The following is an 18,720-nucleotide window of genomic DNA, read 5'->3' on the forward strand; positions in this document are numbered from 1 at the left end:
AAAAAAAAAAAAAAAAAAAAACAAAAAAAAAAAAAAAAAAAAAAAAAAAAAGGAGAAGCGATCATGCACCCAACAAGCACATGTAATGCACAGCACCTGCACAAATTCTGCATATTGGCAACTTTTACCTTTTGAAATGTAATGTGGGAAGGAAGAACTAACCTTAGAGTCTGCATATTGGCCGCTTTTACCTTTTGAAATGTAATGTGGGAAGGTAGAGCTGATATGAGGAGGCATTATCTATATTCTTACTGCTATAGAGTGCTAGTAATCTTATGTGTATATACTAACAATAACAAATTTGTCTGTGCAATCTGAAGTATGGGAGAAAGAGAGCAGAAACAGCTAACATTCTAACAAAAGTTGTAGATCCTGCAAATTACAAACATTTCATGAAACTAACAAAATCCATGCAGAATGGCACCTTGCCCCTTGCCCCCTACCCCCCTACTTCTCTCTAACGCCCTAAAAAAGGAAAAGCGTTGTATTTACATGTCTTCTTCCGGGCTCAGTCTTTGAAGAACTACCCTGCTCCTTGTCAGGGTAAGGAAATGAAAGAGAGAGAGAAAGGGAGGTAGAAACTTCCTCCTCCATCACACTTGTTGCTGCATCATCTGTAGGCAGTTCGTGTTTCTTGCCTACATTTCCACCTAAGAACAGCGGGGGTGATGGGGTGATGGATTTTGCTTCAGTCACTAAAGCAAGCTCGAGATTAGGTGCCTTGTCGTGGAGTAGATCTTCCTCCAAAGGATGCACTTTCCGCTGCATCATGCTGCCATCAAACCCAATCTCATCAGCAGGAAGTGGAGCAACAGGGAAGAAGAATGTCTCTGCACGCCCTGAGCGTCCCAAGATGCTCATCTCACTCGAAGCTTCATGGTGAGCTTTCTCTTGTGGAGAAGGCACGGAAGCTGCACGATGGAGGCCCGACAGGAATCCATAACTCGAGTGGCTTGCTTGGTCATTATGTCCACTGAATTCATCAATTAAAGACTTCCCTTTTCTGTTGTGATGGACTGAAACCAAGCTGTCGTGACTGTAATTTGGAAGTCCGTGGGTTGTTCCAGGGGCGGCAGATTGCAACACAGTCTCCACGGAATCTGCACGCCTATTGATCAAATTCATGTTTGAGTGTGATGGCATCATCTCTCTCACCAAAGCAGCTTCTTCATTAGTAGATCCATCAGCCAAAGGCATATCACCAAGATGCACATCATCTTCATCACTACATTTCATCAATGAGCTCCTGACAGAAGCTACATCCTGCACAGCAGCTGGAACTTCACGAAAACAATGCAATGGCTGGTGTCTATAGGGTTTGGTAGCAGCACATTGGACTGAGAGCTGACCACTCATAGTAGGATTCCTAACTCTCTCGTCAGTAGGAGCGGAAATGTGTTGTGCATCCGCTCTACAGTCGGAAGCAATATCTTCCTCCTACAAGAAGCATAAACATGAAATCATCAAAATTACATACTGCTTGTTGTGCTAATAATATTTATATAGCTAGAGAGAACACTAATTCCCAACATATGAAGAAAGGATCACCAATGTGCAAAACAGGAGCACTTCGTGTATAATCCTAGACCTTTATGCCTAAATAGACAGAACTTTGGGCTTATTTCTACATATAATTATTTATTTTATAGACACACACACATTCACCACATCCTTCCCCACCAACACCCCAACCAGGCCAAATATTGTTATATATTTGAATGTAGGAAGAGCATGAAGTACTGCACCAAGATGATCCTGTGAGGTAAAGGCATATAAAGCAGTATTTTCAGGTAAAGGCATATCTTTATATGCTTAATGATACATCACCTCTCTCACCAAAGCAGTATTTTCAGGTAAAGGCAGGATGATCCTGGAGATATCTTGAGTCAATAATTTCTCAGCACCAAGAGCATGTAAACAGTTTTCCTTATTCCCTTTGAACACACCCCACAGGAAAAACATCATATTCCACCCTGCACATACCAGGTAAGCAAAGTAGAAATGAGAAAGGCTAGCTACGATAGAGCCCTCAAAATCATAAGGCAATCCATGGTTCATATAAGAATACCAGCTGAAATTTTCCAAATACCACACAGTATAGGTAAAGTAAGCAAAGAACAAAATGCATGCAGCCTAATGCAAACTATTCATTTTAATTTTTCATTATCAAAGCACTAAGCTAGTATAAAATCATGTTCAGCATAATTTCTTAAAATGCCTCCAGAAATCATATTGACCAACTTCTATAAATAAAATCCTAGAAAGAAGCACGTGATGCTATACTTACGGTGGAATTTCTCAGGAAGCTGGTTAGATGGGAATATCAGCAGCTCAATGCCTCCAAAATTTCCTTTCAGAGCTAGGTCATGCATCATCATATCCCCAAGCAAAATTTTGTAGCTCTTCTCATAACTGCACCATTTTCAATACATAACTTCTAGATAGTATAAGCAATTATATTGAAAGAAAAGAAAATATGATTAGAAAGGGAAATCAGGAAGGGTACCTCTCTATATCCACAGGGAAGAAAAAGAGTGCTATGTTATCCTCCCTAACGCCACACTCCTGGAACTGTATTGGCCAGTAACTCAAACGTGAAATTTCATTAAGCATGAGCTTCTGAGGGAATTTGTTAGCAGCATCTAAAACTTTAGGTGATGCACGTGTTGATAAATGAGCCTGAATTCCATCACATAGAATAAGGGTTTTCCCGCTCCTGTGAATCTCAAAACCTCCTCTGCACAGGAACATCATGCATAAGATGAGCATCTTTCAAAATGTAGCAACTCCTTGAAATTCCAATCAAGATATCAAAATGAAAAGAAGAAAAAAAATATGTTAAAAGTTTCAAAGTCATACTGCCATATGTACTGATGTTCTGGGATGGTTGCTTTCAGAAGTGCTTTTTCTACTGGAGAATGGGATTGTACATTAATTCTAGAAGATTTTCCATCAGAAGGGGCCTCAGGACCTGCATCTCCAGTTCCTATAGGAACTTCAGCAGAATGCAATATCAACTGCTCTGCATTGTTCTTGGTCTCCTGTTTGGAAGAGCAGGCAGTTGATTGTTGCAATCTCTTAAGCTCTTCATGTGTCTCTTTGGAACACTTCATATTTCTTCTGTAGCTTGGGCTAGGTAATTGGTCCGGAAAAGAGATATCATTATTCTTGTTCAATGCCAACAAGTCTTTAATACGGTCAGAGACTTTGTTCTTCCAAAACTTTCCAGGTTTCTTGAGCATTGCTGCCTCAATTGCAGCTTTTACATCACCAGACCAATTTGTGACCTCTCCTGAATTCTTTACAGCAGGCGCATCTAAAGACAATTCAGTTCCATTAACTGTGCTAAATTGCACCGCATGACCACTTCCTTTACCTTTCTGGCAAGAAACATTTTTTCCACTGGCAGTACTCGCCTGTCTTGAGTGACTCCCAGAATTCTCCCTTGCTCTCTGGCCACACTCTTTTGATTCCATGGGCTGAGACAATCCATCCTGTACAACTTTTTCACTACTACATACAGTTCTCACAGCAATATAAGAACTTGAAGAGGAATCCCCCTTTGTACTAATTTGATTAGGCTTTTCTTCATTATTTTTAAATCTATTAGCCACTGAAGCTCCATCGACATGTGATGCTTGCTTCTTAGTTTCACCTGATATGGATGGAAGCACCCATTAAAAATAAATATTAAACAAGAAGCAAACAAATGGTAATCAGGACCCTGATCAGAAATATCACCTGGCAACTTTGAATCAGTAACCTTCACAGTAGATTGTAAGGAGGGATCACCATGAGGTGATGACTTTTTATCACTCCTGGATGAAGATATGGCAACACAACTGGTGTGTTCTGATCTTAGAGAATTTTCACATAAACTTTTATCTTTGACCTTTTTTGGCCCTTCCATATCCCGATCATGAGAAGACCTTGGAGATAACATTTTGACTTTTGATTCGACATCATTTAATTGGGTTGACTTTGGTGGCTTAAAAGACATGGATTTTCCCAATGATCTAACTGCTCCCTCCTTTGAATTGATAAAAGCTGTTTCCCTAACTGATTTCTGCTTCACAGGAGAAACTTGATCCACAAGTTTGACCTTTGGTTTGGCACTCGAGGAGCTGAATGAATTGGACTTTGAGAAAATACCTGCACAGTTAATTTTCACAGAAGCCAAAATTTTACGCTCTAGGTAACATTGAGATCAGACATTAAATTAGTTGTATGAAGCAAACTAAATAACATTACTACCTCGAGGAGGTTGTGGCTGGGGGGCTGTAGAAGAAGGGACCTTAGCTGCAAAAGAACCAGAAGAAAAAGGATTTAAAGGTTTCACTTTCCCCCTCTCTAAGTTCTTAAATGAACTTTCATGAGAAAGTGAAGCAACCCTATTGGGGATTTTTGCCTTTGGTGAGCACAAAATTGGTTCAAGAGCTCGTTTCTTTGCCACAGAGGAAACCCCACTTTCATTTGGCAGTGGATTTACAAGTTTAACTTTTCCCTTCTCTAAATTCTTAAATGAACTTTCACGGTGAAGTGAAGGAACCTTTGTCTGCATCTGTGCCTTTGGTGAACCCAAAATTGGTTCAAGAGCTCGCTTCATTGTTGCAGAAGAAAAGTCACTGCCATATGAAAGTTGGTTTACAAGTTTAACCTTCTTCTTCTCTAAGTTCTTAAATGAACTTTCACGAGAAAGTGAAGTGACCCTATTGGGGATTTGTGCCGTTGGTGAGCGCAACTCAAGACGCTGCCTTTTTGTCGGAGAAGAAACTTCACTATCGTCTGTGCATCTCTTGCCAGATGTTTTCAGATAAGAACGTTCTTCAATAGCTTTGTCTCCCCAAAAATCAGAAGTTTTTTGCTCCATCTTTAAAGGATGATCAGACTTAGCAATGATTGCCCTTCTAGATGGCGAAGTCTTTTCCTTCTCATTGACCCTACCACTGTTAGCATGCTTATTCTTCATCTCTTGGTCGAATTTACATTCCTCACACAGCCAATCACCCTCCGGAATTTTCTCGAGCATTTTTTGCATGCAATAACTAGGATACAATCACAAAACAAGAAAATGTCATGAAAAGCACTAACAGATAGTAGATGGAGTATAAAACAACTTGAGGGCTTACGTATGTTCAGCTCCATCAGTACACCTAGAACATATGGCAAGTAAATACTCTCGTCCTACGTCCCCACATATATCACAAACTTTGACCTGTTCTCAGCAAAACAAATAGTTCAGGCAACAGGACCCCAAAAAAAAAAAAAAAAAAAAAAAANTAAGGGTTTTCCCGCTCCTGTGAATCTCAAAACCTCCTCTGCACAGGAACATCATGCATAAGATGAGCATCTTTCAAAATGTAGCAACTCCTTGAAATTCCAATCAAGATATCAAAATGAAAAGAAGAAAAAAAATATGTTAAAAGTTTCAAAGTCATACTGCCATATGTACTGATGTTCTGGGATGGTTGCTTTCAGAAGTGCTTTTTCTACTGGAGAATGGGATTGTACATTAATTCTAGAAGATTTTCCATCAGAAGGGGCCTCAGGACCTGCATCTCCAGTTCCTATAGGAACTTCAGCAGAATGCAATATCAACTGCTCTGCATTGTTCTTGGTCTCCTGTTTGGAAGAGCAGGCAGTTGATTGTTGCAATCTCTTAAGCTCTTCATGTGTCTCTTTGGAACACTTCATATTTCTTCTGTAGCTTGGGCTAGGTAATTGGTCCGGAAAAGAGATATCATTATTCTTGTTCAATGCCAACAAGTCTTTAATACGGTCAGAGACTTTGTTCTTCCAAAACTTTCCAGGTTTCTTGAGCATTGCTGCCTCAATTGCAGCTTTTACATCACCAGACCAATTTGTGACCTCTCCTGAATTCTTTACAGCAGGCGCATCTAAAGACAATTCAGTTCCATTAACTGTGCTAAATTGCACCGCATGACCACTTCCTTTACCTTTCTGGCAAGAAACATTTTTTCCACTGGCAGTACTCGCCTGTCTTGAGTGACTCCCAGAATTCTCCCTTGCTCTCTGGCCACACTCTTTTGATTCCATGGGCTGAGACAATCCATCCTGTACAACTTTTTCACTACTACATACAGTTCTCACAGCAATATAAGAACTTGAAGAGGAATCCCCCTTTGTACTAATTTGATTAGGCTTTTCTTCATTATTTTTAAATCTATTAGCCACTGAAGCTCCATCGACATGTGATGCTTGCTTCTTAGTTTCACCTGATATGGATGGAAGCACCCATTAAAAATAAATATTAAACAAGAAGCAAACAAATGGTAATCAGGACCCTGATCAGAAATATCACCTGGCAACTTTGAATCAGTAACCTTCACAGTAGATTGTAAGGAGGGATCACCATGAGGTGATGACTTTTTATCACTCCTGGATGAAGATATGGCAACACAACTGGTGTGTTCTGATCTTAGAGAATTTTCACATAAACTTTTATCTTTGACCTTTTTTGGCCCTTCCATATCCCGATCATGAGAAGACCTTGGAGATAACATTTTGACTTTTGATTCGACATCATTTAATTGGGTTGACTTTGGTGGCTTAAAAGACATGGATTTTCCCAATGATCTAACTGCTCCCTCCTTTGAATTGATAAAAGCTGTTTCCCTAACTGATTTCTGCTTCACAGGAGAAACTTGATCCACAAGTTTGACCTTTGGTTTGGCACTCGAGGAGCTGAATGAATTGGACTTTGAGAAAATACCTGCACAGTTAATTTTCACAGAAGCCAAAATTTTACGCTCTAGGTAACATTGAGATCAGACATTAAATTAGTTGTATGAAGCAAACTAAATAACATTACTACCTCGAGGAGGTTGTGGCTGGGGGGCTGTAGAAGAAGGGACCTTAGCTGCAAAAGAACCAGAAGAAAAAGGATTTAAAGGTTTCACTTTCCCCCTCTCTAAGTTCTTAAATGAACTTTCATGAGAAAGTGAAGCAACCCTATTGGGGATTTTTGCCTTTGGTGAGCACAAAATTGGTTCAAGAGCTCGTTTCTTTGCCACAGAGGAAACCCCACTTTCATTTGGCAGTGGATTTACAAGTTTAACTTTTCCCTTCTCTAAATTCTTAAATGAACTTTCACGGTGAAGTGAAGGAACCTTTGTCTGCATCTGTGCCTTTGGTGAACCCAAAATTGGTTCAAGAGCTCGCTTCATTGTTGCAGAAGAAAAGTCACTGCCATATGAAAGTTGGTTTACAAGTTTAACCTTCTTCTTCTCTAAGTTCTTAAATGAACTTTCACGAGAAAGTGAAGTGACCCTATTGGGGATTTGTGCCGTTGGTGAGCGCAACTCAAGACGCTGCCTTTTTGTCGGAGAAGAAACTTCACTATCGTCTGTGCATCTCTTGCCAGATGTTTTCAGATAAGAACGTTCTTCAATAGCTTTGTCTCCCCAAAAATCAGAAGTTTTTTGCTCCATCTTTAAAGGATGATCAGACTTAGCAATGATTGCCCTTCTAGATGGCGAAGTCTTTTCCTTCTCATTGACCCTACCACTGTTAGCATGCTTATTCTTCATCTCTTGGTCGAATTTACATTCCTCACACAGCCAATCACCCTCCGGAATTTTCTCGAGCATTTTTTGCATGCAATAACTAGGATACAATCACAAAACAAGAAAATGTCATGAAAAGCACTAACAGATAGTAGATGGAGTATAAAACAACTTGAGGGCTTACGTATGTTCAGCTCCATCAGTACACCTAGAACATATGGCAAGTAAATACTCTCGTCCTACGTCCCCACATATATCACAAACTTTGACCTGTTCTCAGCAAAACAAATAGTTCAGGCAACAGGACCCCAAAAAAAAAAAAAAAAAAAAAAAAGTCTCACAAGTAAGAACATACTTTTTCCAATAAACACATGTTGAGTGATAAAGGCTATACCTCAGAAGATTGTCAAAAAGGGTAATGTTTTATCAAGAGGATAATATAGAGGAGCATCATAAATCCCATATTACAAAGGGTGCTTTTTGTGATGCTCCAAGTGATCCACACTGTTTTCTAGATGCAACTAAGGCAAGTCAATTATCACATCAGAGAATGTGAACATATAGTTGGTTCCTCTATGAGCATAGGTGGCATATAGCAGTGATTTTAAAAAAAAATGTAGGTGTTTAAGAAATTCATTGTGCTAGCATAATCAGTCAGGACAGCGGGTATTTAAAAATAAAAAAAATAAAAAAAAATAAATAAAATAAAAAAAGTGCACTGTAGAGGCTCAAGGCAAGGTTTGGGTAATTGCATAGCTACCCTACTTGCTAATGCATGTACACATTCTAAAACCAAAATAAATTATTAGCAACCAAAAAGAAGAGGAAAACTAAAACTGTTGAATAAATGGCAAGTATCCTTACATCAACCTCCACAATTTCAGAGTCATCACTCTCTTCCATTTGATGGATTTGTGATGCAATCAGATCTAGCCCTGTAGTGCCCACAACCTTGTCTATACCTTCCTTATCTGCAAGGCTAGCAACATGGTCTTCTAGAGATTCAGAAACCTCCATCTTAGGCTCCAATGCAAAATCTGATATAAGTTCATGCATCAGAAGTCATTGTGAACACCTCATGTTTTGAATTTCCACATGAAGAATCACAAAATTTGTATCAATGTTTCATGGTTCTCCCTGATCTTACCTTTTTTGCTCTTGCTGGCAGGCAAAACATCATTGCCAGAGAAACTCGAGGCATTTTCTACACAGGTTTCTCCAGATAATTCGTCAACTTTCGACCCCATGGTAGACTGGCTAATATGCAATCAAGACAAGCAAAGGAACGAGATGCATTAGTCACCATATAAAGCAGAGACTAGCTTTCATCAAAATTCTGACTCTGGATCACAGTTTAGATTTCTTATTCACTTGACTCAGCACGTAATACAAGCAGCAAGCATACAGAAGCACAGGGAACCAATCATAGCACAAGTTGTAGACTTTGAAAAGGATGGTGTAGTTATACTTCATTATAGAGGGAAAAAATATTACTATCAAATCCTAAAATTTTTAAGCTACTTGGGAAAGCCAAGTAGGATTATCAACAAAATTAGACAATATCATTAGTTTATTAGAAAACTGATTCCTCTTATACCACTTTTTTCATAAATTACTGATTACATCAAACATCTAGGAAAAGACTTATTAAAATATTGTCTGCATCACCAACAGAAAGTAGTTCTTCTGAACCAAAAAGGCGGAAAAAAGGAGGAAAGGTATGAATTTTACAGGGGAAGGGAAAACAGGCCACTAGTGCTGGAATGCAGAAGATAAGCAACATGTTCAGCCAATAAGCTACATGAAAAACTAAGAGGGGACAATATATTACAGTATTTTGTATTCACAGCCCTGCATTATAGCAGTAATATACATTTTTAAGGTACAAAACTCACTTTCAAGAAAAAACCATAAATTTCAAGAACTACAATCAAGCAAAATTTCAAAGGCAATTTCTGAAATGCATTCTACTGTTAATAAATTGAATGCTGTGGAACATCAAATGACATCAAATGTTGCCAGGTCCAGATTCACCAGGTCCAGATTCAAGCTTCAAATAAGGGATACTAAAAGGCACCATAAGACAACACAAAACTATGGAAATATAGGTGTTCGAAAGTGCAATTTGAAATAGAGCTCAGATGAAATTGTGGGCAATTATGGTTGGCTATTGTACATAAAGAGCAACCAAAAGTTAAAATTTACAAGCTCAGAAAGCATAAGGAACTAGCATGTTGCTTTTAAATTTCCTCTTCCTTAGAAAACCTGGTACTGAATACTACAGTGACAGCAACTGCCTGCAAAATTAATATAATTTTCGGACTCTGCAAAAGAGAATGTACACTATACCACATACACAAAGAGCAACACTGAGAACTATTGATGGAATAATAAGAGTGTTATTGTGTATTACCCAATTATTATCTTGCTATAGTAGTCTGATTGTCACAGATCCGTTCGTCAAGAGGCTCTTGCATTCGATACTTTCCTCGCAAGACCCAGATCTAGAAACACATTAATATATAATATCAGTCGCTGCTTAAAATACGCAACAAACTTCTGCGTTGGCATTATGAAAAGAGCAATGTAGTTCATAGAAGGCACGCAAGCTAATAAAGTGACTGAAATTCATGCAAAGCAAACCAACTAAAACGTAATTCACAATGTGAAATGCCACGCGTCCTAAAAGAAAACAGATATTTGTATTCCCCTTCCCACGAATGCACACTTGTTATCTGTTGATATTTACATAATTTACACAATGTCAAGTTTGTGCATTTATCTCACATGTAATCAGTTCCATCTAAGAAATGAATTCAAATGCTCGTGTCTGTCCAAGACACCCGGTACTCTTTCCCTGTCAATTTCCACATGATATTAAATTTTAATTTGACAACTAAAAGGGGCATAAAAATAATGAGACTAATATAGAAATTCTAAAACAGAAGATTTATTAAAATTAATTTATAAGGAAAGATGAATAGAAACTCATCTTGTCATAAATCTGTGGCCAAGGAAAGGGAAATTGATTATGTGCCATTCGTATTGGACCTATGTTTTCCTCCCTTGCCTCAGTACATATACATGGCATTCTTGTCATCTCTCTACTCAACAAATAGTCAATATGGAATAGAGTAGTTTTAATCTATTCCACTTTTTTCATCTGCCTGTCTAGCTATCCACAATTTCTATCTATTCATCCATCTATACATATGTAATCTACAAAAGGGCGCCAATAAATTAGTGTATCCAAGTACAAAAATAAGAAGTATATTGACTTTGTAGTAAAACAAAATCCCAACTCCAGTGAAAAGACATAACCCGCAATTGAATAAAATAAACAAGCCCACATATAGCTATGGTTCCACCATACAAATTGAGACTTCAGTAAGAAACAAATGACCAGAGACGCATAGCAAATAGAAAATTGATTGAAAATAATAATAGAAGTGCATAAGCATGAACACCAAATATTAATATGGGGATTATAAAATTATTCTTTTTTTTTAAAGGAGTAAATAGATATGCCTTTGGTAGGGAAGAGTCTAAGAAACAATTTACAGTTCAAGAAGAGGTTGTTCCTTCCATTAAAACGCCACTAGCAAGGCCAAGGGTACTATCAACTAAACCCTAGCATACCCCTCACTTGGAAGGATTAGCATTAGCATAAATTAACGTATTTTTCTCACTTATAATCAGCTCCATGTAAAAATTGAACTGCAATGCTTATGTCCCCATCCAACCCATGTACTCTCTCTACCAATTCATGTATGGCAACAAGTTTTAAATTGATTACTATAAATGACATATGAGCTAACGAAACAGATAAGTCACAGAGGTTATAGAACTGAACTGACCAATTGTAACCAAAAGGGATATTAATCAGAGATGTGATGAACTTTTGCTTGAAAAGCAATGAATATTATCATGTGATGAATTTCAGTCCAGCCACAATTAATATGGCATCGTATTAGCAATGAATATCTTTTGGGCCTCACGGTATAGTTTGCAAGAACTCAAGATCTATTTGAAAATGATACAAGAGGAATGAAAATGTGTCCAGCCATATATACACCATTCATATTTTAATGAGCCAACTTACATTGTAGGGCAGGCCTCTTGCTCCTAGTTGGTTAATATTCCATATAGAATAGGACTTAATTTTGATGATGCATATGTGCTTATTTGAAGTTGGCACAAAAGACATGGCTTTCATTGCAAAGTGAGTCATGGCTCACAATTAGGGTTATACAAGCAAATTAGAAACCAGTTTAAGCACAACCAAACCATCTATTTTTCTTGGTAGAAACCAAATGACAAATTTCGGTTCCACATACTTAAAACCAAATGGATTGGTTTGGTTTTCAATTTTTACTTAGTTCAATCCACTTATCTGAATTGATTCAAAAACCAATGCAATCAAACCCTATATGCTCTACCACACTAGATTTTTATCTTTGTTCTATATAAACTCTTTAGAAATTAGTAACTAGGGTTCAGTAGTCCAGTAGTTCCATATCGCTATCCACAACTAATCAATCCACGGCTGAATTTGGCAATCTCTATACACAGCCAATCAATCCAAAGTCTGAAAATATTATAATCAAAAGGAGACTTCATTGTTGGGTGTTGAAAAAATGTTCATTGGAATGGAAATTTTAGCATAAGAATGTTTCTTTATTGTGTATTTATTATGTGGAAGATTGTGAAATATGAAGTCGCTTTATTTCACTCAAAATTGTAGGCTTCTATCTATTATTTAAATGATTTTCAAACAGTTTTTCTAAACAGATTAATAATATGTAAAGAACCAAAAGACAATCCCATCCAAACCAAACTGGAAAATAGACCTATTGATCTAAACCAAAGTACCAAACAGAATGATTCGGTTTTCAATTTGAATTATCTCAACCTGATTAGCTTGTAATCATTTTTTGGTTTGATCCAAAACTGATTCAGTCTGAACCATGTGCACCCCTATTGACAATGTAGCATTGCCATAGTAGACTAGTAGCTGTGTGTTTGCTTATGAATTTTCTCCCTTGAGACAGTGTAATACAGATACTGGAATCTTTTCCTGGACAAGAATATTATCCCATCCTCCCTTGTCTGATGTCTCTACTATATATGCATGACTTTCTCGTCATCTCTCTTCTTGATAAATGGTCTATGTGGAATACAGTAGTTATTTTATATTCCATTTCCTCATCAGCCTGTCTAACTACCCATAAATTCAATCCATCTATACACCTGCGTTTATGTAATTCATGGAAAAGGGCACAGATAAACTACTGTAACCACCCAAAAATTGAGAAGTATAAATGAGGAGCACAACCCTTTTGTAAAACTAAAATTCTAAGCTCTGGAAAAGAAACAGCTCGCAATCAAAAAAGAGCAGTCATCATTAATTACAAGATATTGGCCAAAGCTTCATAAGAAATAAACAAGTCGCAGAGCACAAGCAAAGAAAGAAGGGAATGAAATGGCAAAAGGAGCGCGTATATAAAGCAAATACCGTATTTAGGAATTGGATCAAAGAGATAAACATATATAGGCGTGCCTTGAATTGTGAGAGAGTGTAAGTCACAATGCACAGCTCAAGGGGAGTTTGCTCCTTTCGCTGAAACATCGTCGGCAAGGCCAATGGTACAATCGATTAAACATCCATGCCTCCCCCTTCTCGAAATGGACAGAGATTAGCATAAATTCACGTAATTCATCTCTCCTGTACTCGATTCAACGCAGGCAAATACGTGGACCGAAATGCTTCAAGTCCTGCTCCGAGGCATCCCAGGTAGTCTCCTCAGTCCACGAATTCGCGCCGTATATCAAACTGAAACTTCGACGGCGTACCAAACGATGCAAACTGATAAGGAAATTACGCCGCAGAAGATCTGTCCCAAATTGATTTCCGAACAAGGAAATTCCGTCCAGCTATGGCGGATAAGAAGCGCAACTGTTTTTGTACCAGGCGTCGTACTGTCTATGCACTTGCTTCGAAGCTCTCCACCTCTCCCCCAACTCACCTCTCTATACGCAGTGCGATACAGAATTACACAGAATGGATTCCCGTACTTGAGGAGTGTATGTAGTTATGTACAATTTTGCTTTCTTCATCGCCTCTGTATATATACGCCTCGTCTCTTTCCTAGTCAATACGAAACACTTTCGCATTTGTTTCTTTTTTCTTTTTTCTTTTTCCTTGTGTTATCATTACAACTTACAAGTAAAGATCATGCAATGTTTTAGAGCTAAAAACTATGGTCCTAATAAGAGCATATCATGTACATAAAAATATGTGTTAGTTTCATTTTTTGTTATAGAATTATATGTGGTAGTTAATTTTAATTCCTTTTATTAAAACATTTACATTTGGTCATAGTATTATTGTAGTATGACCATTTTTGTCATTCTTAACAAAATTATTAAAATATTATTAAATATAAAAGCATTTCGATCATTTTTATATAAAGTGAGTTGACCACTATATTTTTATTTTTATTTTTTGAAAATATACATAATTGAATACCGAAATGTCTTTGTATTTAACGACATTAAAAATATTTTGTTGATAGATGAAAAAATGGTCATACCCCAATAATATTATGACACATTGTAAATATTATGATAAAAATGACGAAAAGTGAATTATCGCCTATAAATCTATGACAACAAATTGAATTAACTCTAAAAATATCATATGTATAATGTATTTATTAACCTGTTTTTTTTATTTAAAAAAATGAAAACAAAAATAATTAGTTACATTTACTTCAAATATGTATTCTTTTTAATTGGTCTTGTGTGTTGATGTCTCATAAGTGTGTAATACTTTTTAATAAAAAAAAATATTACACTTCTCACATCAAACCTACTCATTTTTTATTCATCAAATTTGTCATTCTATATTCTTTATTTTAAATTTAAAAAAAATACACAAGTAAACACATTTTTCTATGTTATCTAATTTTGCATTTCTTCAAAATAATTTGAGAATTTTTTTTCAGATAGTAAATGACTTGTATTTGTATATTTCTCTAAATTAAAAGCAAATAATATGTGAAAAAATTAATTGAGAAAAAAAAACTAAAAATTTTGAAATAAACGTGTTTGATAGTTTTTATTTTTTGATAGTGTTCTAAAAATAAAAAGTATGCGTGGCAACTACTCACATGACTTATAAAAGATTATAAGTATATTTAAGGGCATATTTTAACTGGTTAATCAACTTAAAATAAGTTTGGATGTTTTGTTTTGTAAGTTGTTATATGCACACCTGATATTAGAAATGACATGTAAGTGATAAGTGTAGGGGTACTAAGCATTGTCCTAAAAAAAAATTGTATAAAATGTTCATCTCTCTCTCTCTCTCTCTCTATATATATATATATATATATATATATATATATATATATATTAAAATACCTAATTTGGTTGGTATGAGTGATCGTTCACTCTTGTCCCTTAAGAGAAGTTGGAAGTTTGAACATCTTCTTGTATGAAAAAAATCAAATTGATCAGCACTTTGTTTCTTAATTGGGCTGGCTCGATGCCTTAAAAGTGTATAATATAGTTAGGGCATGCTTTGTGCTCATGACACCTTGTGACCTTACCAAAAAAATATATGTAAATTAAAATTTTGTTTGGATGTCAACAATTTTTTTTTTTTTGTTTGGATGTCAACAAATTTAATACTCCGTAAATTACGTTTTCAGAAGGACTGCGCTATATTTATTAATAATTATTATGGTTGACAAGTTAATAACAAAAATTTTGAATTCACGAGGCAGACCAACTAAAACATGATTTCATTTGTGGTTTATGGCATTTGTCGAACGCCGCCTGCATATCTCTTTCATAAATATCTTTATTATATTTATTTATATTAATTATGACAATATTTCCTAAGTAGAATGATCGCCCATTCATTTCCACCACCGCTCTCTTTTAATATCAACTTTTTCTAAATAATTATTAATTAGTAGTTGGTTTTCAAAAAAAATAATAATAATTAGTAGTTGAGTACAATCTTTTAACTTATATAAATTTTATAATATTAATTCGTAATAACATCAAATAGTATTAAATAAAATATAAATAAATGATCAGTCATTTTTTACTATTTTTTTTGTATTTACCATCATTAGGGGTCTATAAGATGACTCCCTCTAAATTATAAAAATATAATAAGTAATTAAAAACCTATATTCATTTGGTTATGATTTTTTTCTTAACCTTAAATGATTCTAGTTTCGTTAGACGATTATGAGATATTTTTATTTGGTGAGTCGATTAATGCCTCGTTGGTTATTACTCATTAAATTTTCCTACTAAATTTAGTTTTTAATATTCATTTTATGTTGTGACATTATTTGATATTTTTTTTGGTTGGACTACTTTTTTATTTTTATTTTGGGTTACAAGAAAAACTCTTAGCCACTTTCTAAGTGTGTCTATAGGATAAACTTTGTTACTGCACTTTGAAGATCATGTGAGACATGATTGATCAAGAATGTGTTGAGAATAATCTAACTCGTGGCCTTATAAGTTATGATATAAAAATCTTCACCCACTTGATCACCAATTTTAGGTAATTAATACGGAATATGATTTTTTTAAGGCATGGTGGTGTCAGGCTAATTAATGAGTGATCTAAAAACATAGAGAGTTTTATTGTCTTGTTAAAAATTAAGTAAACTTATATATAATATATAAGTTTCATAACTTACGAGGGAATCGTCGCTTGTGAGAGTTAAACTCGAGTTCGCCCGAAATTCCTCCCCACAAAGAGAGCTCAATTGCCACTTGAGCTACCTCGTTGGGTTAAAGTTAACCATTTATTTTTATTTAAATAAAAAGTTGCAAAAATGTTGGTTATATAACTTATATAATAATATTCATTACATCGAGTCTTCAAACTACAGCTGAACAAGCTTAAAATAATAATAAATTAATAATTTACTAATCCTTTTCAGCAGAGTATTCTATTGCCGGCATACCGCGGCCACCGCTGCGGCCCCCTTAAATAGATTTTGGCTTCCCTCTCGCATTTATAAATTGGAAGAAAGCGTGCGGATGAGATTTTCATTTGACAATTGAAATTAATTTAATGATAAATTAATAAATTCGTCATACTCAAGTAACATCTTAGGTTGATGGTTTTAGGCATAAGGAATGAGCTGAGTATAAAAATGATTGTTAGTGTTTGGTTGATAGGTTTTGTGAATGCTACTATGGGTTTGGAATACCCATTAATGAGAAAACTCATACCTTTATTAAATAAATGTTGCATTTCCCTTCATTCTTTCTTCCTCAACTATTAATAATCATTCTCATTCCATCCAACAACCAAACATATTAAACAGTTTCACCAAAACTCATTACCATTACAAGTATTTGTTACCCATTCCGATTCTGATTCCTATGTGCGAACCAAACACACCCTTAGTGTATCAAAACAGTGTATCTTCGTATAAATCTGGTGTAATAATTTTGTTATATTAATATTTAAAATTGTAAATATAAAATTTTAAAATTGTGACCATAAACTTGGATTCACCTTACAAAATGGACCTGTACACATGACATAACAACCGTTATTGTGATTAATGAGACTCTTGGGAGTCGTCACAAAAAAAAAAAAAAAAAGACATAATCCTTTTGTGGGGCCACCCTAGTATCGTTGTTTGCCGAAATAGGAATACTTGCTCCATTATATATAGATACATTAGATATAGGGGGTGTTTGGTTATTGGCTTATAAGCCAAATTTTAACTTATTTGACCAAGTTTAGCTTTTTGACCAACCAATAAGCTATTTTGAAGTGTTTGGTAAATGGCTTATTGGCCTTGGCTTATTGGGCCAATAAGCTGAAAATTGAAAAGCTAATGAATGTAGCTTTTTGTATCAACTGGTTGGGAAATATGGGTATATTGACTATTTTATCATTTAAAATCAATGGGATTTACTTTTAAATGGGTGGTGTGTTTGTTATTTTATAATAATAATAACAATACCATTAAATGTCATTTTACATTCAATCAGCTACTAGTAAACAGCTAATTTACCAAACAGTTTTTTATAACCAGCTAATACAACCAGCTGGTCAAACCAGTTAACGCAATCAGTCATCAACTACTAGCTAAACCAACCAGCTATCAGCCGTTTACCAAACACCCCCATAGACTTACATGTATAGCTGCGCTGCATCTCCCTCGTTTAATCAATTAATCCTCACCCCAAACTAGCTTGGTCCACCTATCTTGAGTCTTGACAATTTGTGCATCTAATTTGACATTACTCCAACAAACAAATCAAGGTTTCTGATTGACAAATAAGAAACGTTTAACACCTTCAACGATATTTAAGGGCTTGTAACCTTTTAACACCTTTAACTTATTCCATTAACAATTGTCCAATAATTTCTTAGAGTAGATAAATAACTGATTTATACTAGAAAAAAATAATTTTCTTTTTCTGTGGGGACTAGAAAAAAATAATGAGAATACTTTACAACCAAAAGTCCATAGCAATTTCATGCGGTTATGAAACTTTTGGTCACAAGGTATAATGCTCCAATGACATGAAACATTGAAATAATACATGTTTAACATATCCTTCCGTCTACGAGGTACACAGAGTTTAACATTTTTACGAGAAACCAATATATATGGTTTTGAAGGGTTATTTGGACAAATTTTACTGTAGACCATAGTACATATAGTAGCGTGGTCTATGAAGTAAGTATCATTTAAATTACATTTCAGTTTTATTTAACAATATTGCTATTTTTTTAGTTTTATTTTTCACACACACTAGTAGTTTCATTATAGCAATACCAAAACATCAATTTAATTTAACTACATGCAATTTCATTTGACAATATACATTTCATTTGACAATATACATTATTGCATGAACTCTATTTTGTAATTTCATAACTCTAAAAAAAAAAAAAAGAGTTATGATAAAATTTTAAAAGGGTGAGTTGCTGTACTTGCGTAGAAAATAAGAAAATTGAAACGTTATGCCCCTAGAATTCGTAACCTTAAACGATAAGCCGAACCAGCACACTGGATGGACACGCGTCCGCTGCTCCGCAGCATAGGACGCGTGTCGAATCAGAACCAAAATCAAGATCGTCGAAAATATAATATAAAAAAAAAAGAGGGGGGGGGGGGGGGGGGGGGGGGGG

General features: G+C 35.6%; 1 protein-coding gene across 6 annotated transcripts; it reads right to left on the reverse strand.

Annotated features, from left to right (window-relative positions):
* Positions 1-226: 226 nt before the first annotated feature.
* LOC116019660 lies at positions 227-13,646 on the reverse strand. Of its 6 annotated transcripts, none has more exons than XM_031259945.1 (13): positions 13,042-13,645; positions 10,314-10,745; positions 9,940-10,030; positions 8,674-8,779; positions 8,391-8,563; positions 7,711-7,796; positions 6,836-7,626; positions 6,323-6,733; positions 5,441-6,236; positions 2,507-2,737; positions 2,288-2,412; positions 1,828-1,973; positions 227-1,437 (listed from the first exon to the last, which is right to left on the reverse strand). In XM_031259945.1, the coding sequence occupies exons 4-13, from the start codon at positions 8,771-8,773 to the stop codon at positions 466-468; spliced, it is 3,831 nt and encodes a 1,276-aa protein (XP_031115805.1). In that variant the 5' UTR covers positions 8,774-8,779; positions 9,940-10,030; positions 10,314-10,745; positions 13,042-13,645; the 3' UTR covers positions 227-465. The 6 variants fall into 6 exon arrangements, with proteins under 6 accessions (XP_031115805.1, XP_031115804.1, XP_031115807.1 ...); XM_031259944.1 differs by having other exon boundaries at positions 8,674-8,783; XM_031259947.1 differs by lacking the exon at positions 10,314-10,745 and having other exon boundaries at positions 1,837-1,973; positions 8,674-8,783; positions 13,042-13,646.
* Positions 13,647-18,720: the final 5,074 nt, after the last annotated feature.

Source organism: Ipomoea triloba, chromosome 5 (assembly GCF_003576645.1).
Source record: "Ipomoea triloba cultivar NCNSP0323 chromosome 5, ASM357664v1".
NCBI classification, from domain to species: domain Eukaryota; kingdom Viridiplantae; phylum Streptophyta; class Magnoliopsida; order Solanales; family Convolvulaceae; genus Ipomoea; species Ipomoea triloba.